This window comes from Equus asinus, chromosome 5, assembly GCF_041296235.1.
Source record: "Equus asinus isolate D_3611 breed Donkey chromosome 5, EquAss-T2T_v2, whole genome shotgun sequence".
Taxonomy (NCBI): Eukaryota; Metazoa; Chordata; class Mammalia; order Perissodactyla; family Equidae; genus Equus; species Equus asinus.
The window spans coordinates 11957490-11983356 of record NC_091794.1 but is presented as its reverse complement, the minus strand read 5'-3'; the positions used below and the strand labels follow the sequence as shown (position 1 = coordinate 11983356).

The window sequence follows — 25867 nt, the reverse complement described above, 5'->3', positions numbered from 1 at the left end:
AAGTGGTAAACAAAACCTAGAACCCAGGCTTCCTGATTGCAACTCAAAGTTCCTTCCATTAGACCCCACTGGATCACTCCATAACGTAGGCACAATTTATGGCGAGCAACATGGCAAGGAATACCCTTTCTAAAATATTGCCTCTGCCCTTCACAGAAGACTATCTCTGAGTGGCAGTAAGCGCAAATCCATTGGTTAGCTATAAATGACCTAGTCTTAAAACTGTACAGATGAGTTAATCTCACTGGCTTTCTATTCTTATTTAGCCTATAGCTGTAAGAGGTTTAGAGTAGCTTTCTTAAGGGCATGTGTTAGCCTCAAGTTCTAGCGAAGAGTGTGGGACTAAATCCGGAGAGCCACTACATGAAAACAGCCTGAGAAAAAGCCGTCAACCGTGAGTCACGATGGGGAATAGTGAATCTATCACTGGTGGGCAGACAGCAGTTCTTGCTAAAGACACCTATATGTGGTACAGAAAATTTATGATGGAATATCCATCCGGTCTGCAAACACTGCATGAATTTAAGGCACTCTTGGGTCTGCAAGGTCTGGATCAGAAGGCCAATCAACATATTGATCAAGTCTATAATACCTTTGATATGAACAAGGTAAGACCTTGTACTTTTCATTTAACTGTTTCTGAATTTTCCTCTTTTTTAAAATATAAAATAGGCAAAATGTGTGCATCCCACTGAATGGGGAGGTCTTCAGAGGACCCACAGCTTGTAGGGAAGGGAGTCATTAAACACATTTAGCACTGACGGCATGAAAATAATTGGGAACTAGCCTCTCTGCCCTTGTAAATGTTCTGCATGTAGGGAGTTACTTTAAAATCAAATTAAATCTCGGCATGGAATTCTAATGCTATCGTTTAAACAAATCTAATAAGTGCAGATTGATTTACAAAGACTGTTTTCAAAGTATTTAATGCATTGGTGACATTTTAGAGAAAAGCAAATTACAGGAATCTACTTTTAAAAGTGCTATTGCATCTAGATTGGCAGATAAAATCAATACAAATTAGCCAACATGTTGTTCGTACTCAAATCAAAAGTTGGAATGCTTCATAATGCTTTTTATCCCCCATATCTGACCAATTAAGGTGGGGGAAAAAACAAAACAATTTATGGTTTGAAATTCAGATAAATTTTAGTTTCTAAAGATTGTTACTAAAGTGTTGTCTTGAATTTACTCATTCCTGAGAAGCTGCAGTACATTTAATTTCATGTCTTGAAAAAATATAAAGATGAGAAAAGAAAATACAGAATAGAAAAAATATGACTAAAAAGTAACAATCTGAGGGGCCGGCCCCGTGGCGTAGTGGTTAAGTTCACGCGCACTCTGCTTTGGCGGCCCAGGGTTTGCAGGTTAGGATCCCAGGCGTGGAGCTATGCACTGCTTATCATGCCATGCTGTGGTGGCACCCCATATGCAAAGTGCAGGAAGATTGGCACAAATGTTAGCTCAGGGCCAATCTTCCTCATCAAAAAAAAGTAACAATCTGAAATACCAGGCTCAAGTTCTTCCTGCCTGCTTCTCCTTGTGCATTTCAGTTGTTTTACCGGTAGAGCTATATGTTTCAAAATGTACTGATTCCATTTAGAATAAAAGGGAAGGGGGAAATAGTACTCATAGGAAAATAGTTGACTTTAGAAGGCTGTGTGTGATCACAGAAGAGAAAGAGGGGATCATTAATTCAATAAAGTTAAAACCACTGGCTGTCCATTAGGCTGTCCGTTATGGAATTGAGGGCAGCCCTTTGAGGTTTCTCCAAAGCCAAAAAACCAGATGACTTAAAAGGAGGTGACAGCCAGGTACTGGGGGAAATTAAACCTGTGCAGAATTAACAGCTGTTTTAATCCTTCTGGCAACATGGGGAAGAGATTTCTTTTAGAACATTATTGTCTTTTGTCCTTTGCTATCAAACGTGAATTAAGCACTGCTTGCTTAGTATGACGGTGTTCCCTCCTCATAAATTTTACTAAGTGTAGATGCAAGGAAGCAGAGCTTTGCCCCCAAAGAGCTTAAAATCAGTGGGAAAATGAGGCAGATTCTGCTTTTGTGCTCAACTCTGAAATATATCCCGGATATGCTATAGACTGTGTCTGCCCCAAATTCACATGTTGAAATGTAAACCCTAATGTGATGGCATTAAGAGGTGGGGTCTTTGGGAGGTGATTAAGTCATGAGGGCAGAGCCTTCGTGAATGGGACTAGTGCCCATATAAAGAGACCCCAGAGAGCTTACTCTCTCCTCCCTCCATGTGAGGACACAGTGAGAAGATGGTTGTCTGTGAACCAGGAAGTGAGTCTTCAACAGACACAGAAGGTGCCTGTGCCTTGATCTTGGACTTCCCAGGCTAAAGAACTGTGAGAAATTAATTTCTGTTGTTTAAACCACCCAGTCTATGTGGTTTTTGTTATGACAGCCTGAACTAAGACAGGATACTATGTGCATGTCGTCATGTTGTCTCTCTTTGTCTCTGCCTGTGACGTCTCTCTCAGTTTTCTCTCTTTCTCTCTCTCTCTCTCTCTCATCATTCTCTCTGTTTCACTCTTTGTGAGGCTGCTGCTGTCTCGTGCCTTCTGTAAGCAGCCCACTTTCACAGTGGAAGTCTGTTGCTCTGCAGGGCAGCTTCTTCGGCTCTGACAGTACTCCTGAGAGCTTAGCAGATACGCTATCATCAAGTTCTTTAGTTATTCTCGAAAGACGTTGATGTGTGACCCCTTGCCAGTGATTTTGCTGTTAGCCCAATGTTTGTGAAAGCACTGGGTATGTCAGTGGTTCATCAGCAAGAACAGGAACATGTGAAAAAGAGTACTGGTTGGAACAAGGAAGTGCTGTCAAAATGAAGCCCACCTTGGAGGAAGCAAGGGCAGAGAATGTCCAAACGGGAAGCCTGGGCATGTGTGCCACTGAGGGGGAATCTTCTGAGTGACAGTCATGGGATGGCCAAGCGCTTCTCAGGAGCTTAATTCAAATGACTTGGAAGTTCTGCTGGTAGTCGTGATTTGTCATAGAGATTTATGTTTGTTTAGGAAGCAGTGAACCTAGGCAGTGAGGACTAGTGCCACAAGAGGTGTGGGGATCTCAGCATAAGAGCAGGTCGTAAAATGAGAAGAGTTAAGGATTGTTCATTATCAAGTGATAGATAGAGCTGATATGCAATTAAGCACAGGAAAACAAAAAAGCCATATATTTAATTAGATCCATAAAACTATCAGCTGTCCAGAATCCCAGAGGATTTACTCTTTGTGTGGAGCTCCTCTGCAGTTTTAACTATTTTGGATGGAAATCCTGAAATGCATTTCATACTTTCCTGCCTCCTCGAAGTGCCGGTGATACGTTGTCTTGATATCAGAGTCATTATTGGGAACAGCGGTTGTCACATTTATGAAATACCATGAAGTGTCCATTCCTATTGAAGTTGCTGGTGCTGAGTTTCCTAATGTTGAAAATATGTGCCTCTGTCATCTGTGCTTTTTATTGTTTTTCTGTCTCTTTCCCTGGTGTCAAACGCACATTTCTCAGCTTTCTGATTGTTATAGTGCTTATAAAGCTTCCCATCTCTTTTTACTTCGCCATTTCTAACCTGGTTTGGCTTCTACTACAGCTAACCGAGCCTGTTAGAATAGTGCTTAAAGTAAAAGTGAATAGATCCCGAAGTTTAGAGCATAAAGTTTTTCACAATTCCTTTGGCTAATCACACACCCTTGCAGGCTTCTCCTTGGCACTCAGTAACAATAGTCAGCACTTTCTGTGGGCTTATGATGTGCCTGACACTGTTCTAGGCACAGTACATAGACGGACGCATTCAATAACACAATGATAATAGTAGCGGCCGTGATGCTGGCCTCTCAGACCTGCGGGAAAGGTAGTTGACGGCAGATGCAGCGCTTTGAAATCCATCACTGCGCTTGCTCCGAGTCCGCGCCTGCGCTTAGATGCGCACCAATGCTGGAGTGCAGCAGAAATAATAAGGTCAACCCATTCCTTAGAGACAACGGGACTACTTTGTCAGCCGGCTTTGGCTCAAGGATTCTCTTACGGTTTCGCGGAGCGGAACTGTAGATTTCAGCAGGGCTAGAACGCTGTCACCCAACCTCTCCCTCTCTTCTTCACCTGGGTGAGGTTAGTATCATGGTCTGACAGCTCATCAGCCTTTCCTGCCTGCCTTCGTATTTCCTCTACACAGCAGTTCTCCAAATAAAATCCTTAAATTGGGATTAACAGGTCTAATATCCTATGAATAAGAGTCTAAAAAATAAGCCCAGAGAAAATGTAAGATTATAGCAAAACAAGCCAGAAAACTTTTCCAGGCTGTCAGACCTGCATTTCACAAGGGCCCAGCACCATAAATGGAAAGAGATCAACCCACAGCATATGCGAGAAATTTTGTAACAACAGGGATAAAGAGAAGATCCTAAAATCTTTGAAAAAGGAAAAATAAAAAGGAAATCCAAATAGTATCGGGCTTCTTACCACCTACACCAAAGGCTAGAAGTAAATGCAGAAATGCCTCCAAAATTCTGAGGGGAGAACAGCAAGCCAGATCCAATGTGAGGAGAGTGAAGAGATTCAAGGACTAAAAAATTTACTTCACATTTACTTCTTCTTAGGAAGCTGCTGGAGCACCTGCTCCAGTTGATATATTTTGGAGGCAATATATCAACAAAGAGGGAGAGAGTGAATCCAACATAGAAAAACAGATATGGGCAGTCCAGGGTCCTGGAAAAGGGAAGTCCAGATCAACAGCGAGGCAGAGAGCTCAATGTGCTGCAGAGGAAGAAGAGGGACTCAGAGAAAGACTTGACAAAATGACATTGATGGATTATCTACTGTGCTTGAAGGTTTCCAAAGCAATACCAAAGTTCTAATTATTTAACTAATCTGATGATGCATTTTGAAAAAAATTCACAAGGCTAAGTGCAAGGAAAACTTGAAATTTAAAATAAAGCAACGTTAAAAATTTTTATTATGAAAATTTTACGTATGTATGAAAGTAGAGAGAATAATCTAATGAACTCTCATAAAACAATCACCTGTTGTCAACAAGTATCAAAATGTTGACACTCTCATTTCATCTGTCCTTCCTGCATTTTTCTCTGGGTTTTTTAAAAGAAAAAAATAAACATTTGATTTCTCCTGTAAATACTTCACTATTCATCTTTGACCATTAAGGATACTTTTTAAACATAAATACTATACTATTACCATACATAACAAAAGTAACAATAATTCCTAATGTCATCTAGCACTCAACCTATGGGCAAATTTTCCTGATTGTCTCAAGCATACATTTTCGTTGTTCCTTGATTTGAGTTTGGATCCACACAAGGTCCACACGTGGAAACTGGTGGTTATGACTCTTCAGTCTGTTTTTTCTGCAATAGTTCCCTAACCACCTCCTCACCCCAGCTCTCGTTAATACCACTGATTTGCTGGAGAAAGTGAGTCATTGGTTCTGGAGAATATCCTGCATTCTGGATTTAGTTGATTGCTTTCTCATTGTGTCACTGAACTTGCTTTCTGTTCTTAATCATATTTCCTGTAAACTGGTATTTAGCTCTAGAAGCTTACATAGATTCATATTCATTTGTTTGGCAAGAATACTTCACAAGCACGTGATTATTGGTTGTCTCACTTTTAGTGGGTTGTCCATTAGGTTCAGGAAGTGTCAGCCTGATAAGGACGAGGAAATTATTAACTCCGTGTTAAATAAGGAAGTCGATAATTAGGGTATGCCAATTGGCCATGCAGAGAACAAAATTTATCATAGTCATTAAAATGAAACTCTGACTCAGATTAACATACAGTTGTTATTACTCCCACCATGGCCAATTTCAAGCTACCAACCATTTTATACTTGGCTTGCAAAGTTCCTGAAGATTTAACAGTCGGCTCCCACCAGCAGGTGGAACAGGCTCCAGCACACCACTGGGATGTGTATGGGGGCCACTGAACTAAACACGTCTGTTTGCTCTAACGGGAAGTAAATAGATAATGTCTAAAATTGATTCATCAAGACATAAACAGAATCAAAATCTCAATTACAAATGTGTAAAGGCTAGAAAAAATAACCAGAAAGTTCACAGTTTTTAATTATAAGCCTTTCCATTTAATTTTAACTATGTACATGTGCCATGTACATGATGAAAAGTTAAAACTCATTAAAGAATTTTTTTAAAGACGATAACATGAAAGATGTTAGCAAATCTTTGTAGGTGAGGTCAGTGGTGGAAACTGCTCTCCTCAAAATTAAGTGCTGTCTCTACACAAGAAACAACAGATTCCTTAGTTTCTACAGCTAGGAATTGTCCGTTTCATTATGGAAATCCCTCTGACTTGGAAGCTGAGGGTCTATCCTGGCCCAGACTTGGAATTTCATCAAAACATGAAGTCTTCATTAAAAAGGACAAGATGAAAGTGCGTGGCTCTTGTGGTCAGTATTAAACCAGCGCAGGGTGAAAGAGTGGGACTTGAAGTTAGGTGGGGTCCAAGTTCCCCCACCACTATAATAGTTCCCTACGCCCCCGCCCCCCATTTATGCCGCTGATTTGCTTGGGAGCGTGAGTCATTGCCAATGACCACTGCCAAAGCAGAAGCTGGTGAAAGCTGGTGAGCGTTAGAGCTGGGTCTAGGCCAGCACAGATATTCCAAAAACAAGAAACGCTGTGAAAACGCAGATGTTACTGCTGGCTATTGGTTCCTAAAAGGCAGTGCAAGTGAAAGGGCCTGCACTGTTCTTACCTAAGCATCCACAGGCTTCCCCCGGAGATTGATGCAAAACGCCCAGTTCCCTGGATGGAATCTCCCTCCTGTTCTGGGTGTGAACCTGCACTCTGGGCTCTGTGCATGCAGAGGGCACGAAGTTGAACTCACTTCTGCTCACTCAAGTCCAGGCAGAGCCGGGCGATGAAGGAGCACCGGGCACTGCTATTCATCCCGTGCTCTCTGCACTCAGCCCTACTGCTTTCTTCACCCTAGATCCTCAATTTGCTTGTCTTCATGTCTCCTTTCTCTTTTTAAGTGCGAGTGGTGCATGAATTCATCCTCATGAAATAATAGTGCAGAAAGAGGAAGAATAAGAATGAGGAACTAATCATCTCCTTCAAATCCCGCATGCTTCCCCAGACCAGGCACCCAGCACGGTGGTATAAGGTAGATGCTGAGCAAATCTTTACTGAGTGATTGGATCAAATAATAGGGAAGTGACCACTTCAGTACCCTCATTTTTATATATGCGCTTCTTTCCATTCCTCTTTCTATCTCTCCCTCCCTCCCCTTTCCCCCCATATTTATACCAAGGAGGGCCACTGTGTCTTCCAAATTCTAACTTAGTGCCAAATTGGAGTAATTATCTCAAAAGAAATTGTAAAATTTATGTCCTTATCTGTGTAGCTGGTAAGAATTTTAGCTCACATAGTAGTTTTCCATAATGAAGTTAACTTATATTTTGGGTCCCCATTTTACCAAGGAGAGTTCTCCCTCCGCTTTCCAGGATTGCGTGCAAATCCCCAGGGTGCCTCTAAACCTCATCTCCTACTTCAGCTCAGAAAGCTGCTGTCTCTGCACAGATAGGCCTCCTGGGTCAGAATCTCTCTCAGCTACTTTATACTCCCAGGCCTGGAAGCATATCAGGCTGGCTCAGGATTGTCTGATCAGATGCTGCTTACAGCCTTTCCTCCCAAGCTATGTTAGGTTCAGGGGAACTTGGTGAGGTTCTGCCCAGTCCATGAGTCACGGGTGGTTCATTGCCAACCCCACCTGCAGTTTCTCTCACCTGCGTTCCAACCATTCCTGGCCCTCACAGGGCAGTGCCCCCTCTCCCTCCACCCTCCCCCAGCATCTTACATCTCTCTCTTCCCTCCCTATCCCACACCTCCCCAGCTTATGGAATCTTTTTCCAGTTTGGAAGTAGCTACAAGAAACAACAGAAACTGGCTCTAATTATATATTCTTCCAAATGTTTTGTTTATGGCATAAATTTTATGCTCTAAATCCTAAATGGCTTAAAACTATTGCAACTCAAGAGCTAAGAATGAACTCTTGATTTCTACTTTTCTGCTACAATGACTGTCTCTCAGGCAGCGAATGTCTTTACTGGATGTAGGAGGGCTGGATGATAGAAGCGTTTACCAGGAGCAAAGTCACATCCTGACATGCTGTGTTATCATCCCACTGCATTTGCAAATGTTTGCTGAGCACCTGGAGGCATGGCGGAAGGAAGGTCTCAGCAAAGGTGAATAGGAATTGGTCCCTGGCCTCAAAATAGTTAACAATCTAGTGGGATGACAAATGCATCCTCAAAAAATGAAAGGAAGTAAATAAAGAATCAAAGATTGAAAGAGGGTAAAGCGTGTACTAGCTCTCTAGTTTCAAGCTTCCAGATGGGTCACTGGTGTTATAGGGCTGCTTTTAAACCCTGCCCAGCAATGGGACTGATGGTCCAGCCTCTTCCTAGACACCGAAGGCTGGATGGAAGGGCCGGGAGGACTCTTCACCTCCATCCCAGGAAGGCAGTAATGGTAGAAAAATCACACTCAGATTTTGCAGGGAGCAGGGTGGGGGTGAGAAGGTAGGTAGAAATCATGGTTTTCTGTGCCCCCAAAGGGTTTACAATCAAGTTGAGAATGAAAGTGATGTCAAGATTAAATGCTCAAAGAATCAAATAAGGCAGCATAAAATGACAGACTATAGCAGGACTGTGCTGTGTGAGGTACATTTACTGGGATCAGAAGATGCAATGAAAACCAAGTTGTGGAGTTAGGAAATGCTTTCTGGAGAAGTTGAAATATTTTGGGATCTTGAAAGAAGTGAGGAACTGGATTATTACTAATAAAAGCTAACACTTGCTGAACACCTCTGTACCAGTCACTGTTTTAGGAACTTCATTATCTCATAGAATTCTTGCAATAATAATATGAGTAGGTGCTATTTTCATCATTCCCATTTTACAGATGAGGAAACTGAAGGGACAGAGAGGTTAAGTAACTTGCCTAAAACGACACAGCAGAATGCTGCAGTCTGATGCCAAGGGCTGCACCCTAAACTGCAATGGTCCTCCGCCTTTGACAAAGGGGTTGAGACTTTCAACGAAGAGAACAGCTCAAATTAACATATGAGGCAGGAGAGGGAAGGGTTTGTGGAGACCTACCTAAGGCAGAGGGTTACTCCAAGGGCCTGACTGGGGACCACGCACGCTAGGTGCATCCCCTGGATCTTTGCTCCAGACAGATCCCCAGCCTGTTGTTGGGACTACATTTATTCTCACACCATAGCTGGGAGTTGAGGTGCTCGGAGCACCGAGATCCCAGAAGGGACCACCGGCCTGGAGAATCTCAGAGCAGAAGGCCCTCAGTCCCTCCAGTTCCTGGTCCCCATTCTCCCCGCTGTGATAGTGGGAAGGTACATGCACGGCCCTCAGGGCCACACCTGGGAGCTGATTTTCTCCAGATTGCCGTTGTCAGCTCTGACACTGGATGGAAAGGGCTTCAGAGTCATCATTTGTCAGCTATGTCCCTGCAGGAGGGAGGGGTGAGGCCACTTCCAAGTGGCAGAAATGGGGTCATAAAAGTCTGATTACTGTCATGGGAGGAACAGAGGGGAAAAAGTGGACCAAAAAGACTTGTCAGAAGATTTGCCTCTTCCTGAGGTCTTCCAAGGAAGGTAAAATGGTTTCTCTGAAGTTGTGGGTTTGTAATTCAAACAGTAAGTGGAGTGATGGCTTACGCCAGAAAAATAGTTGTCAGCTCTAGGACACATTTAAACACTAGGATGAAACGAACAGCCCAAACAAGTTCTCAGGCTGTTTAAATCAGCCTCAGAGGAGCCCTGGGAATCAGGGGTGCAAGTGTGCTGAGGGAAGTCTTGGAGACCCAGGCGATTGCCTGTGACAAACAGAGGAGCGAGGACGAGCGGCGAGCCGTGGGGTTTAATCGATGATTGCTCCGCTTTAGATGGTAGTTGACCTATAAATATGTCACAAATCAAATCTGAGCTTTAACGTGGCAGAAGTCCTTGCCATGTCCAAATGAGCCCTTCGGTGAATCTTGTTAGGATGTGAATCCCAGGCCACCGCGGGGACAGTGGAGGCAGCCCCTCGGGGAGAGTGGGATTGCTGGACTCCTGTCCCAACTCTCACCCTATTGCTGTGTAATCTTGCACAAGCCTCTTCAGTTCTAAAACTGAGACAAGACCTGTCCTGCCTACATTACTACTGAGCTCATGTGAAATAATGCAAGAGAATACTTTGAAAAAATATGCAATACAGCCCACAAAGGGATAGTATGCTTATCTGTAAAATGCAGATAACTCTGAAGGCAGCCTCCACAGGTTGGATAACGATGAAAATTAACTCCACTTTTTGTCAAGCTCAAATTATATTTCCAAATGAAAGGGTGTGCCTCCAGGTGTGGGGGTAGCTTTCTCGCCGTTTCTCATTTTTAATTGATCCAAGTATTTTAGACACTCCTTTGTGCTGTTTGGGGCAACACTGGCCCCTTTCAGTGGTGTCAGTCACAGAATGAAATTAATCAAATGGGAATCATCTTAGAGTTTCGACTGTCTTCTTAATCTAACCCAGGACACCTGCATGGGAGCCCCAGCTCTACTTGAAATTCAGAAGTGACCTTTGGTTATCTGCTTCCTTAGCTTCTCTTTGTTTGAGAGCCTTAAAAATGGGAGCAGGCAACTGGGCTTTTAACTTGGGTCATAATTGCTGCTCTTCATTAACCCCCTGGCTGCCCTGCGGCCTATAACACTGAATCGGGCTGTCTGGCCTGCAAAGTGACCACAATTACTGCTGCTGTTCATAACACACGTTTACTAGAAACAAATGACCATCTCTCAGATGGTAAACCATTAGGTTGCAGTCTTTAAGGGTGAAGATCGAGCATCCTCGCTTCAGAACCAGCCGCACAGAAGCTCTCAGGAAGCATCGGTTGTATTTCTTTAGCACTTTACGAGTTACAAAGCATTTTCATGTATACCATCAATTATCCACCTTTTGGCTGAGCCTCTCACAGAATTTCACCTGGTAAAGGCATCAACTGTACCTGGTGACAGACATTTAAATTTAAGCTGTTGGAACTCACGTATGTTAAAATCTGTTGGAATTGTGGTTCTCAATTCTGACTACATATTAGAAGCACCTTGGGGTGTTATTAAAAATACCGGTGACTGGGTCTCCGCCTCAGTCCAAATGAACCAAAACAATGTTTTGTTTTGTTTGTTTTAAGCTGTGAGGTGGTTCGAATGTGCAGCCAGATGTGGAGCATGGCTGCTGTATCAGAACGAGCACAGGCAAAGTGGCAGAAAACTGGATTCCAGGCCCGTGTCTGCCACCAAAGAGCTGTGTACCACAGACACATATAAAATATATATATACATAGAAAAAGGGAATTCTGAGCACGAAATTATTAATCAGAAGCAGTTCCTCTAACTGGACTTTAAGTTATAGTAAAAAAAACACAGCCTTGAAGCAAGTAATACAGGGATATACATTCCACTGTCTTCTACATCCTTAATTCACCCCTTCTATTCATTAAATAAGGATCCAGCTTCTGCCATGGGAAATAAGACACTCTTAGGAGACAAGCTAACTGAATTAGAGTGAGGCTGGATTTTATTTTATCTCTTGAAATATTGGTTAAGGGAGACAGGTACTCATAAGAGGAAACCCGCATTGGCCACCTGAGGAAATTCCATGCAAAAGGCCGCCATTGCGAGAGTCCCGGGTGGCCTTCGGTAGCTGGTTCATTCAGAAGTGAGCAAACTCGGACAACTGTCTTGTCTTCCCGAAACATCTGTGAGAGCGGCTTCTAACTCACAGCAGGCCAGACCCCTGCTGAGCTGGCTGCATTCCGGGCGCAAATGGTCAGGAATGTTTGACATCCAGGAAGCCTATTGAGAATCAAGAGCTTGTTTGGTAAATATTATGAAAAGCCTTTTGTCTCAGAACCCTCAAATTTTGTACAGTCATGGTCAAGTCAAGAACAACCGTATCTGATCTGCATAAAGATCACATTATGGAACCAATTTACCAAACCAGCAGTACATTTCTCATCTTAGAACAGAGGTGAATCTCTCCTCAGGTTGCTCCAGCAATTCCATGGCTGACAGAGACAATGTTTGCTGTTAATATAAATGTCGCAGGTGAAAATGGGCTAGGTCATAAATCCTGAATGTAATGCTTCCCTTTAAAATTCACAAAAGTATTTTAAAGGTCTTCACCTTTATTTAACATGGTAGAGGAGGACCTTATATTGCCTACTTTCTTTGCAGTTTCTAAATGCAAGTAAATACCACTAACAATTGTTGACCAATCAGAGAATGTCCTTATACCAGCTCTGGGTTTCCTTCCTTCTGACCATCTGAGGAGCCATTTTCAGGCAGACATTTCAATTCAATTCGTAATTTGGTAGCTACTGACCCTCCACAGCTGGTAAAATGTCATTGAAAAGTGTTGCATGTAAAAGAATGAAAACCTCAAAATGTCTTCAGGTTAGGGGCTGGGACAATTCATGAATTTTTCACAGAAAGTGACGCTGTGAATTCAGTGAAACAGAATTCACTTGTAAAGAGTTTTGAGGGCAATATTGAGTGGGATGAAGAACAAAGCTCTTAGAGCAAGGCTGACTGGGTCTAAGTCCTGGGTTCACCCACATCCTAGTTTTGTTACTCTAACCAGTTTATTTAACCTCTCTGAAAATCCCTTTTTCCTCCATAAAATAGGAGGAGTAAGGCTACCTGCAAAGCTACTGTTGGAATTAGAGATGATGCATGGGAAAGCACAAGGACGGGGTTTAAGACATGAGCTCCTTGTTTTTTTTTAAATTAACAGTAGCTCTTATACTTAGTAATAAATAATAAAATAATTATTTTCATATGAATATAAGCTTTATAGCTTAATTTTCTCCCTGCATTGCAAATTGATCATATTCTGAAAACAACTGTGACTTATGGCAGATCATGGACATTGTCTGGAGACCAGATATTCCACCTAAGGATTTTCTCTTTGACAGAAGCACTAAGGGATCTTATTTTCCTTATTTTTTATTATATTGGACTTCTAAAGTTTCATCTCTTTAGTGTTATAAAGGGGAAAAATGATACTTTAAAAATCTTTTTATATTTTCTTTATGGATGTGTTAAATATGCCCTATAGTTTCCATACGTTTTACAGACCATGAGAAAGCTTCAATTTGAAGTCTCCATATATTTTTCTCTCTCTCTCTCTTTTTTGCTCCCTCTACAAAATGACTTATATTAATGGAGCCAAAGCCCCTCAGGAGCCTGAGAAACTGTCATAATTCCATATCTTGACCCCCGTTTAACTCTTCCCTGTAATCCACTGCATTTTAAGAACATGATGTGTAAATCTAGAAACATGTTGGGATTAAACTTATGTTTGTATATGTGTTCCCAAACCCTCCTTTCCTGAGGCTCACTAGAATGGCTTTGCGTGCACCCAATGTCCTCCCCTCCCTCAACCTCAAAGGAGGATCCTACCATTGCCAAAGCATTCGAATTTTGTGGTGCAGAATTATGAGAAAGATTGGCGGGGTAAAAAGATGAAAAGTTCTTGTGCTGGGGCTAGCAGTGAAGCAGCTGGGCCATGGAGATTGCTGAAGACCAGGCAGCGAGGTGGATGTGGAGGAGCAGACGGGAGAGGCAGGGGGTGTTGTGAAGAAGTCCATAAATTTCTTGCAACTCATGTTTGTTCCAGAAATGCAAGTACAGACCTTCTGTTATTTTGGAATTAAGTTTTGATTGCTGGGCAGTATTCATATGACTATGTCATTATTCCAAGACTGAACCACGTGTGTCATAATTTTTCTAATTAGTCTTAATAAAATTACATAAATTCAAGTGAGAATAAGGCACAATTACAATGGCCACTTGGAAAGGTGCCTAGATGCTAACATTGCCTACACAGAAAGACATGGAAAACTAAAAGAGCTTAGGACCATGGTTCCCAAATGTTAGGACACGTCAAACTCACCTGGGGAGCATTTTAAAATGCAGCCTCCTGGACCCCATCCTCAGTAGTTTTGATGCTGTTTTTGGAGACGGGGTCTAGGAATCTGCATTCTGTATTTCATTGTGATGCTGATTCTGACTTCCCACGTGATTCTGACACGGGGAGTTGATGAACCCCACTCCACCTTAAGGTGAATAGGTGTCAGACATCTCCAGACAGTTCTGTGTCCACTGGGGCTCCTGTAGCTGCACTCCAGAAATAAAGACTTCACAGTGTTCCCTTCAGACATTCACTGTTGCACTGTCTCTAGTCACATTTGCAAGGGCGTTTCCTCACCTTCTCTGTGACTCTTATCACCTCTACTGTCCTTAAAATCTATAGATTAACTGAAGACAATAATTGTTCTATCTTCTGATTTACAGAATAAGCATTTATCTAGAACCCTCTCCCACACTAACACATGCTATTCACATTCACTGGTGTTGTCTCACCCAAGCAAATTTCTGCAAAATCTCAGCAGAAAGATAGTAGGAAAGAAGAGCTGGCTGTGGAATGGGAGTGTTCGTTTGCCTGCCTGCATACAGAAGGCTGCAATGGAGACAGGAAATGTCCACTTGCAGGAGCTTTTCAAAGAGGCTGCACTTGTCCAAGTAGGTCAGTTTCCTCACCCATAATCCACTTTGGCTGTAGATTAACCAGGTTGTCCATTTTAAAACCATACGATGAGAATATTTATGCTCATCTCCTGGTAGGGTTTGCCCAGAGCATTCAGAGCATAGCTTGGAAGGCGTTAGGGCCATCCACCCACTGTGCCCCATCATAACATACCAAGTGCTCTAAAGGCAGCGTTGCTCGGTCTAGCCTGTTGCCATTCATCATGCAGGTGACACCAAAAACTGCGATCACTGAAGCGGGACTTGTAAAGTGAAACAAACTGTCAAGAAATGTAAGGTTTTTATGGAAACGCTGGAGGATGAGCTTTATAACAAGCCAGCTCGGTCTACGCAGGGAGGGTGCCTCTGTGACCTGCTGGTGTACACACACAGTAACTACCCAGGAACAGCTGTATTGATTGGCTAGCCCTAGAGACACAGGAGGAAGACCTGGGAGCAGACGTACCCCCGGTTGGATATTGTCCTCTCAGCTTATATCCTCCACACCTGCCATTCCTGTTTCTGAAAAATAATGGTTGTGTTCCATCCAATCTGGAGATACATATCTTGTTTTTTCTTTCTTCACTTTTATTATTTTTTTAAAATTTATTTTATTGAGGTCACACTGGCTTATAACATTATATAAATATCAGGTGTACATCATTATATTTTGACCTCTGTATAGACTGCATCATGTTCACACCACAAATCTAGTTGCCATCCATCACCGTACACATGTGCCCCTTTACCCCTTTCTCCCTCCCTTCTCTGGTGACCACTGATCTGTTCTCCAGATCCACATGTTTGTTTGTTTATCTTCCACATATGAGTGAAACCATACAGTAATTGTCTTTCTCCGCCTGACTTATTTTGCTTAGCTTAATACTTTAAAGATCCATTCATGTTGTCGAAAACGGTGCAATTTTGTCTTTTTTTGTGGCTGTATTGTAGTATTCCATATGTGTATATATATGTCACATCTTCTTTATCCATTCATCCATTGGTGGGCACTTAGGTTGCTTCAAAATCTTGGCTATTGTGAATAATGCTGCAATGAATATCGGGGTGCTTGCGTCTTTCTGAGTTAGTATTTTCATCTTCTTTGGATAAATACTCAGAAGTAGAATAGCTGGATCATATGGTATTTTTACTTTTAATTTGTTGAGAAATGGAGATATATATCTTGATGTCATCTTAAATAAATTTCAGCTCCATAATAAGATTTTCCCCTTGTCTCAGCCATAGTTCTGCTAGGGATTAATAAGGTAAAGTGGCAGCTAGCAATAGGAAAGGCAGATGGAGAAAAGGTAAGATCACTTGTGTTTTGTATACTTAAGCAAACTTCCTCTAAGAGACCCATTCGACCCGACTCCATCTGTTAGCAGAAGTCTTATCTCTTAGAAGAAGTATTAAAGTTATTGATGGGATAAAGATGCCTGAGTTGTAAAATGTAAAAATTGAATACCCAAATGTAGTGAAATGATTTTTAAATATTTTCTTCATTTTTTTTTCTGACTATAAAGGTAAAACATCCACAATGTAGAAAATTAAAAAGAGTAATTCATTTTAAAGACAATGCTATAGTGATTAGCACATTGGCTTCCAATAACTGAGATGTTGTGGTTGTCTTTAAAAAAAAAAAAAAAGCCATTAACCAGCCAAATAGGCATTGCTTCAGATCCAGAACTGCTGGTGATTTCTCATAGCCCTCTCTCACAGACAGTCTCATAGACTGGTGATTTTCTTATAGACCTGGTGGAACTAGACACAAAAGCTTGAGACTCGCAAACACATATCACTTTACAGATGAATAAGTCTAAAGCCCTTTATTTCCAAGGGAAAGGGGTACTTTATGTCACATTCTGCTTTGTAAATAGAACCTGACATCCCAAATGTTCCAAGGAGAATGCAGCTGACAGCATGTTTTCTTGGGCTGGATATACCATTGGCATCTGAACTCCTACAGGGAAATTGCAGAGAGCAAGTCACATGCTCCCTAGAGTCGACCACCTTTTTTAAGGTAGTTGAGCGTTTGGCTGAGCCAGGCTTGAAGTGTATGGTTCTTAAGAATGACACAGACTGTTTCTATTTCAGCTGAGAACCTTTCACCAATGTAAAACAGGATGAGAGGAAATACCTAAGCTTTTAACCCTTAAACAATCTTTCCTAAGATTGACTAATATGACAAAATTTTTATAAAAAAAGAGACTGATAAATTTTGATTCATACTGAAAATGATGCACTTGAAAGGAATCTTGGAGTTTAGCGGTCCAAAAAGATCAACCACATTCTCTAAAAAGGAGTACAGAATTTAGCTACTTGATATGTTTCCCTTCTATTAAAAACTGGCACCTGCTTCTTCCTGAGTTGAGGACTAAACTTGAAGATATTCAGGAAAAGATAACCACTATAGGGTGCTCAGTGTTGAGGACTCAGCCTTCCATCGTGTCATCATGTCATTTCCAAACTTTTTTTCTTTTGGCATAAGAAGTAGATATTTTCTCTAAAAAGACACTTACTTATATATTTAAAGTTACTCATTTCTGTACATGTCACCCATGTATTTTTTTAATGAAGCACCAGGAAAAATTTCTGTGCTGAAATCTTGTGGGTTGCATTAAATTTTCCTTAAGGTCCTGCTCATGAATGATGACTTCTGAAATATAAAACAATTGTTCGTCTTAAATATTTATTTCCCTTTCCACATTCCTTTCCATAGGATGGATTTATTGACTTTTTAGAGTTTATTGCTGCTATAAATTTAGTTGTACGAGGAAAAGTGGAGCAAAAATTAAAATGGTATTTTAAGCTGTATGATGCTGATGGAAATGGTTCTATTGACAGAAAGGAACTACTGAACATCTTCATGGTAAGTGAAGTAGTGAAGTGTCCTTTGCAGGACATGATGTAGTTAATTCAATTTTCCTCCCCATGGGGTTGGTCACAGTTCTCTATGTGGTTGGCTATTCTTGGGTTCACACTTGGAATTGCTGAAGAGTGTAAGTTACACAGTCCTATTGGTCACTGAGGCTGCAACTGCAAAGCCGCATTTTCTTCTCAGTGCAGTCCACTCTGAAACTCACAAATTTAGCAGAGTATTGAGATGAAAAATGAAATAAACATGATGTTCCAAAATAACTTATCTTTTTCTCTGCCTTGGTGCAGAAAGTCTTGCAGGAACAGCTAAAATACAAGATGGTTTATATAGCAAGAGACATCGACTAACAATGAAGGTACTGAGGACTACTCTTTCCAGGAGCTGAACTAAAGTGGTTCTAATAGATGGCTCAGGGATCTTAGATCCTGTCCATCTCTAAAGTTCAATAAGTGCCTTTATAAACCTCCTCCCGCTCTCTGCCAATGGAGTGGGATAGGTAATATCATAGAATGCGATAAAAAGGATCCCAGAGTAAAAGCATGATTAAGTGAGAGGCTGGCCTGGTGACCTAGTGGTTAAGTTCTCCTGCTCCACTTCAGCAGCCCAGAGTTTGTGGGTTCAGGTCCCGGGCATAGACCTACACACCACTCATCAAACCATGCTGTGGGAGTGTCCCACATATAAAGTAGAGGAAGATTGGCACGGATGTTAGCTCAGGGACAATCTTCCTCACTAAAAAGAAAAAGAAAAAGGTTAAGTGGGACACTGCACCTAAATGAAGATATGTAGTAAAATAAACATTATAAATACAATGCACTGAATTTGTAACAGAATCAAAGAGAGTTAGAATCAGTCACTTAGAAATGATCTGGTCCAAATTCTTTCTTTTATAGGCGAAGGAACTGAATTACAAACATAATACTTAGTAGAAATGTTAGCAAAAATGCAAGAAAAAAATAAGTAGGTGGAGCTACAATTATAATTAATAATCTTAATAAACGGATGAAGCTGTTAAAATTCAAAGCTGTTTAGCAAATGTGGAGTTACCCACATATGGAAAGGATTCAGGGGTATGATGACATTCATGTTGCTACCACTTAATATCACAAAGACCATTCACAAAACCAAGTACTAGGATGAACTTTACAATTGAACTTTGTAAGCGTTAAAGTTCAGAAATTCTGTATGCATTTTATGTGCTGCAACACAAAATTAGGAATCTAAAATATTCTATAGAGAGTGCCCAACCCCATGTAAATTTTAAAATATTCTCTTAAATAAATATACTCAAGCTTGTTTTAAAAATATTTAATATGTGACACAGCACAAATATTAGGGGGGCCTCCAAAGCAGAATTCAGAGCAGGGGTTCTTATCTTGAGGTTTATGGTTCTATCACCTTCAGGAACCCTTGAAGACCTTGAGACTGAGGACAAAATTTTGCCTATATGTTATCCATTTTGGGGAGCGAGAAGATTCACCAGCATGTCAAAAGGCTCAGCAAGAACAAAAGGATAAGGGTGATTGTGTCTAAACCTTACAGGACTGTTTACATAGATTTTCATTAGGTAAAATATACAGCTGAAGTTAGTGAGTCAAGGAAAGAAAATTAGCAAGGAGCTTATTGAGTTTTTCCTTAAGGTGTTTAGAAAGAGAACAAAAAGAAAGAAGGGAAACTGAAATAATAAAAGCACAGAGCAGAAATTCATTTAAAAATTGGATACTATTTGTCTCTAGTTAAATTAATAAAGATTAAAAGCAATAAGACATAATTCTGGCCAGGGCACCATAAGAAGGCCACCATTTCTCACCGAGGAGTGGGTATCAGCAGGTATTACATTCCTGAAAATTTGGTGATCTGCAGTGGTAAATGTTTATTTTCAGTTGAGAGTCAACAGTACTTTTGCTTAGAAAAAGCAATCATTAATGTCAAAGATAAAAGTTTTACAATTTACATCACAGAATCGCTTAAGATAGTAAAAACAAAAAACAACTGTAAAAAGGGAAATGTTTAAGTGAATGCCATGGAATATGTACTTATTAAACTATAAGTGTTCTATGAACATGTCTATATAATGGCAAGTCAAAAAACAGCAGGGTAAAGGATAATACATACTGTAAAATATAAGTTCTCTCAACACATGATAAGAGGAAGTTCTAGTGGAATTCAGCCCAGGTGTCAAGAGATATGAAGGAAGCACTAGAATGAAGATAGGCAGAATTTACAAAGGAAGTAGTTACATTTTAATCTCACTTCAAGGGTATAAATGGTCAAGAGGAAGGTTTTTGAGAAGCATTATTGGAGAGGATTTCATAGGTAAGAACACTTGAGTCAATAGCGTGGGGATTTGAGGAGACCACTGAGCTGTGAAGGCGTCCTGCAGTTTAGGAAACCCACGTTCCAGTGTTCGAGTCACACCTGAGAAACTGGAAGAAGCAGACAATGGCAGCAGAGTAGGGAGATGAAGCTTAGGAAGTCTGCATTCCTAGAATTTCCTGGAGCAAAGGATGTGAGGGTGTTTTCCATGGATCAGACACAGACCACTGTGAGAAGAAGCTGGCAGAGTTATCTTGGATCTTGTCCAGCTGAGCCACCTGGAAAGGTGAGGGAATCTCAGAAGAAGAAAACTGGAAGTTGGTAGAACTGGAAATGGTTCTCAACCAGTAGTGATATGCACTCCTCCTGCCCCAGGGGACATTCTGGTTGTCCCCTGGGGAGTTAGGGAGAGTGTGGTGTTACTGCTCTCCATTGTTTAGATACCAGGGATGCTGCTAAACATTCTACAGTGCACAAGACAAACCTGGACAAGAAAGAACTGTCTAGTCCAAAATGTCAATTGTGCAAATATTGAGAAACCCAGACCTGGAGCCTGTAAAAGGATCCTCAAGGGATCAGCTGGAATCAAAATACGTGATTCCTGCCTGGGGAATAGCAGGAGAGAGTCTCAATAATGAAGTGGGGGTGGGGTGCCTCAGAGGAAGCGTGGACTTCACCCATCTGCCATCCAGAGAGCCCTGAAACCAGATAACCCAGGCCTGCCTAGTGCGAGCTCTCCAGCTCCCCTTTCTCTCCCTTCTCCCCCTGTTCCTTCTCACAGAAAGCGCAGAGAAGGGCTTAGCGAAATGTGGGAAGAAAGAGCAGATATGCTAATGAGGAAGGAAAAAAGGAAACAGAACACGCCTCCTTGCCCACCTCTCACCATGCTTCTCCTGTAGTAAGAGGGAAAATACAGACACTCTGAGGACTCCCTCCAAAAATGTTATCCCTCAGGCCTCCATCAGTCCTTCATGCTCACTTACATTCCCAGGAGATGGGTGATGGACAAATCCGAGAAATTTTCATGATCTTTTATTACGACTTATACACGTGGTCTAGTATCACTGCAAGATGTGGAAATACCGGATGCTTTGCCAAACTTTCTAGGCTTTGGGGGCCTCTGCCAAAACACTGAGAAACCCTAAAAACCTTCATGGAATAGGATACTACATGTATGTAACCATTACTCTCAGTATTACCCTATATTAACTGTGAGATCTCGGCTTGCTGAGGCCAAGAGTGGTGCTTTATGACTGCTTGTTATGAATAATCCTGGATTCAGGATTAGCAACGCTTGAGAAGCCGCCAAAGGGTCAGATTTAAGACCGTGCCCCCTGATTGAAGTACGTTGCCAGCAGGTTTTCTGAAGTCCCTTCATGTTCAATCGAGATAGTTATGTTCCAAACCCCAGATGACTCGTTCCCCCCCTCTCTCTCTTTCTCTGTTTCATTTTATTATGAATTTCTATGTCAAATATGGGTCATTAAATTTAATCACCTGGCGGGGGGAAGGGAGAGAGTTGTTAAATCTTCCCTCTAGGAAAACTGGAAATATCATTTCCCTTGGGTCTGCTGAGAGCTTTTATGATGAAAATGTGCTGGCAGGATGTGAGAGAAATACAGGATTCTTCCAAGGCGTGCATAGCTGGCTTCCCAGTCGATCATTCTACAAAAAGGCACGAAGGACCAGGGCCTCCAGTGGCAGAAGCAGAAGGAAACTTAGATGCTCACAGAGCATTCTTTCATGTTCAACCGCAAGACGGAAGGTAATCGGTCCGAAACTGAGAACATTGTCTATTTTCTGAATCCAGAATTCTTATGACAGTGACTACCACAATTTCTCTGCCATGAGCTTTTTGCATCTTTTGTGACTTAATATGTTGAATGGATCTCTCCGTGCTGCATAAAATAAAACTTCAGACTGTATTTGGTTAATTTAATTTCCAAATCTCATTACCCAAACTGACATACAATCGTCTAATTTATTTTTAATAACTAAAACAGATTGGATAGTAAAACTGACATGAACATGTCCCAAAACTCTGTCACATTGGGGTAGAAATGTCACAAACTGTACCTGCTTCCAGCAAAGTTGAACTCTCTGATTTGCTTTCTCTCTGCAGGCTGTCCAAGCCCTCAACGGCCAGCAAACTCTGAGTCCTGAAGAATTCACCAACTTGGTGTTTCACAAGATCGATGTGAACAATGATGGTGAGGCAGCTGCTCTCCTCTGCCTCATTTTTCTCACAAAGTAGGAGATGGAGGTTGGCGGGGATGGAGGGCCATTTAGACAAAACCATGAACCTTTCAAGAGAACCCGAGCTGTGACATGATTTGGGCTTCATAATTTGACTGGTCCAATGTTCCCCATTCAGTAAAACTCTATTGAGTAAATATTTATTGACCGTATTTATATTCAACACATGGCGCTTGACACTTTGGGATCTATGAAGAAGATTGAAGGGAGATAAAAGAAAACTGGGAGAATATGAGATGAAGGCCATCCTGCTGTCTGTGGGATATGTTCTAGTAATTAATTCCTTTGCACTGGAGATTTCTCATCAATTTAGGAATAAACTTAAGTTTTCCCCACTGTAGAAGTCATTCCTTCAGTTACACTATCTTCTACTCTCAGATTTTTTTCCTTCCCTTTGCCTATACATTTCTGGAAAGAGTTGTCCATACTTCCCTCTATTTCTGCTCTTTCTACCTTTACTACATTTCTACTCTTTCTGCTCATTTCTCCATCTGCTCTTTCTACCCTAAAATCTGAGTTGCTCTTTAGCTCAGAGAAGGTGCACTTCTTCAGAGGCAGGAGTAAAAAGCAGAGTAACAGACATTCCAAGAGAAGGGACAAGTGCTTACACCAAATGGCTTTGATGTCAGTAAACTGGTAGGTGAACATATTGACTTGAGACTGAAGCAGCATATCCAGGAATGGTCCTTGAAAAACGGAAAGCTTGGCATTGTGGAAAATAAGATGTTAGTAAGAAATATTTTAAAAGAAAAAAAAAAAGACCGATACTAGGCATTGGGATTCCAGCATGGTTGTAATTAATCCAAAGTAACTTCCTCCAGTCAACCTGCCCACCTTGGGTCACTTCTTCTAGTGGACACTAGAGGTCAATAGAGCCACATGTTGAGTGTGGCAGTTTGCGCTAGTCAAATGTGGCTGCTTAGACAGCAGGATGCCATGGTGAGGAGGCTGGGAGGGAGTTCAAATGAAATCACCATTATGAACAAGCCAAACAACTGGACAAGAGTATAATTCTCAGAAAAGAAATTTGGAAAATATACCAATAGCATAAATCTTCCTCTTAAGGACCCAGTCCTGGATCTGCTTCATCTCAATCTCAAGTCAGTATGCTCACTTACTAGTTTACTGAGACGAAAGTTGTGTAATCATTCATATTTGGGTCCATATGGATTGAGAATAAAATAAATCAGTTCATGTGAAAGCTTGCAAGGAACAGATTTAGACTAGCCAGAGTTGATATAGAAGCTAAGTGAAGCTAGAAGAGGACCAGAGAAATGGATAGTGGCAGATCTTGTGAGGCCAATTATTTGGAACAAGCAACCAAAAATGGTGATCCTCAAGTAGGAGAAATGCTGTAGGTTTTGTTCTGTTTTGTTTTAATTTTTAATCTTAAATGTGCTGCAGGATGACAAGGATTGGAGTAGAGAGGATAAACCCTTTCAGCCTGGGCTGAAATCATTGATCAAAGGAGGAATGTTCTGGAAGTAGATGAGACGTCACGAATGTTTAAGACTTAGTATATACAGTGATTTGCAAAAGGGCAGGTCAAGAATGTTTGAAAATGTCTATGGATCCTGCTTTTAGTGCTGGGAGTGGGGGGATAGCAAAAATGACCCGCTTGGAGAGGTCTGAGGATCTTGGCATCCTTAAGAAGAGGCTCGGTTTCTATTAGTTTGATGGAATGCATAATGTGTTCCAGAAAACAAGGCAATGATGCAGGGCTCTTTGTTTACTATCTAAGCAGGTTCCTCAAGAAGAAAGTATAAGTAACCAATGAAATGGAGAATGTGGTTGGAAGGGGCCTAGAAATAGAGCTGGGACGAAAAAGGATGTGATTCTGGAAGAGTGCAGGTGTCCTCAGGCAGTCCTGAGGTTGCCTACGGTTAGGGAAAGGGGCTCTTTGACCTGGAAGAATACATCAGAAGAGATGGATGCCTTACGGTTTCTAGAATAGCTTAGAGAACCAACTACACAATTCATTTCCTCTGATACAAAAACTTGTATTTCAAGAAAAAAATACATCATTGGCTTTTACCAAATGAAGATATCAAATAAGATAGTTGTACTTTAGAATAGCAATGACCCACTGTTTCTTCGCAAATGCATACAGAGAGGTAAAACTGATAGGATTTGCTTTTATGTGGAAATTATTGGAGGCTATTATATTGTCGCATCAAGAGACAGCTGAGTCATTCCATGTATCAAGAAAAAGATGCTAAAATGATACCGTTAGACAGAGACAGCCCAGTGCACCAGAGGACAAGGAAGAAACGGTAATGAAGACGTAGAAGGTTGATATTTGCAGAAGTATAAAAGGATCTTGGCAATATTTGACAGAGGAGAATAAAGTGCTTCACTCACATAAAGGGGAAGTTAGCTCCAAAGGGGAGGATGTCTATTCACATTTGTACAAACCTAAGTATATATACCTCAAATTTGATTTTTAAATTGCTTATTATCATTGTTATCAAAACATCAGTGTTGGTAGAAATAGAGATGTTCCATTAAGTACACCAGAATAATGTTGACTATGTGCCAACATATACTGCTTTTGATTTCTCAAAATAAAAGCAAGCACACCCTAGGTACCTGATGATCCAATGAATATTGAAACCAAAGGTAAAGAAGATCACAGCACAAGATGCAACCAAAAAAACTTCAGGAATATGAAAATCCCATTTGACTGCAAATTATTTGCAAAAGAATGACTAACTTCAAATCTGTTGGGACAGAAAAATATACAACAGCTATGAAGTACTTAGCCAATCAAAGTTAGATTAACCAAAAGAGACGTATGAGATTAATGCTGGGAAAATAAAAAGATGCAGAGCTATAAGCTCCACGAGGGCAAGAACTATTTCTGTTTTATGTCCTTTGGTATTTCCAGTGCTCCCACACTTCCTGGCACATGCTCTATAAATAGTTGTAAAATGACGAGAAAATTGATAAGAGGATGTCATATGAAAAGCAACGGAAGAAATGAAGACAGAAGCAAAATACACAATGCTATCTGTAGGAAGAAAGGCATCTGGAAGACTATTTTGGAAATGAACATATATATGCATAAGCATTGCAAACTTCTTAAACTATAAATACAGATTGATTAGCAAGAGTTCATTACCAATGGAAAGCGGAACTGGGGAGCTAGAGAGAGGTTAAAGGGGGTTCTTTTTTTTCATTACCCCTTTCTCTACTGTTCGAATTTTTACCATGAGCATGTAATATTGTTATATACAAGTTAGTTTTATTTTTATATTATGAACAAAAGCATCCAGGAAGGAGAGCTTGAAGAGAATCACAAAGACAGAAAATTGAAGCTAAACATTCGTTATTATTGAAGAATGCAAACAGAGAGGACAGCCAGACCAGTCAGGATAAACGACTAAGCATGTAAGCCTGCAGCCGCTACTAGGGGAAGAATAGCAATCCACGTTCCAGCGTGCGTCGCTAAGGAGTCATTCCCAATTTGATTTAGGAAGATTTATAGTGCTGTTCACAGCCTCAAGTGCAGAAAGTATCCAGGCGAGTTTGACATAACGCCGAATAGCGCGCGGAGACAGGGAGCGCTAAGTGGCTCATAATAATAACCCATGAAAGTGAAAAGAGACAGAAGGAGGCCAAAGAGGAAATGAAAGAGACTGAGTAGTAAAAGAAAACAGGGACAGAACATAAAGGAAGACGTTTTATTGAGTGACTAACCAGAAAGACCAGTGCTTTAAACTGGAACGTTGCGGGAAGCCACGAGGGTCACAGTGAATCAAACTGGGAAAACTGGGACCC

General features: G+C 41.2%; 1 protein-coding gene across 2 annotated transcripts in view; it reads left to right on the top strand.

Moving 5' to 3' along the window:
• The first annotated feature begins 288 nt into the window (after positions 1–288).
• GUCA1C (guanylate cyclase activator 1C) overlaps positions 289–25867 on the top strand; it is a 29095-nt gene continuing 3516 nt past the window's right edge. The window contains exons 1-4 of one of the 2 annotated variants that reach the window (XR_011503727.1): positions 289–608; positions 17357–17506; positions 21436–21596; positions 21954–22041. Coding sequence is in view for 1 of the 2 variants with exons in the window: in XM_014858532.3 (XP_014714018.2) it covers positions 405–608; positions 17357–17506; positions 21954–22041 (442 nt within the window). In the remaining variant the exon portion in view is untranslated. The remainder of the gene's footprint in view (positions 609–17356; positions 17507–21435; positions 21597–21953; positions 22042–25867) is intronic. The other variant, XM_014858532.3, reaches the window with a different exon arrangement.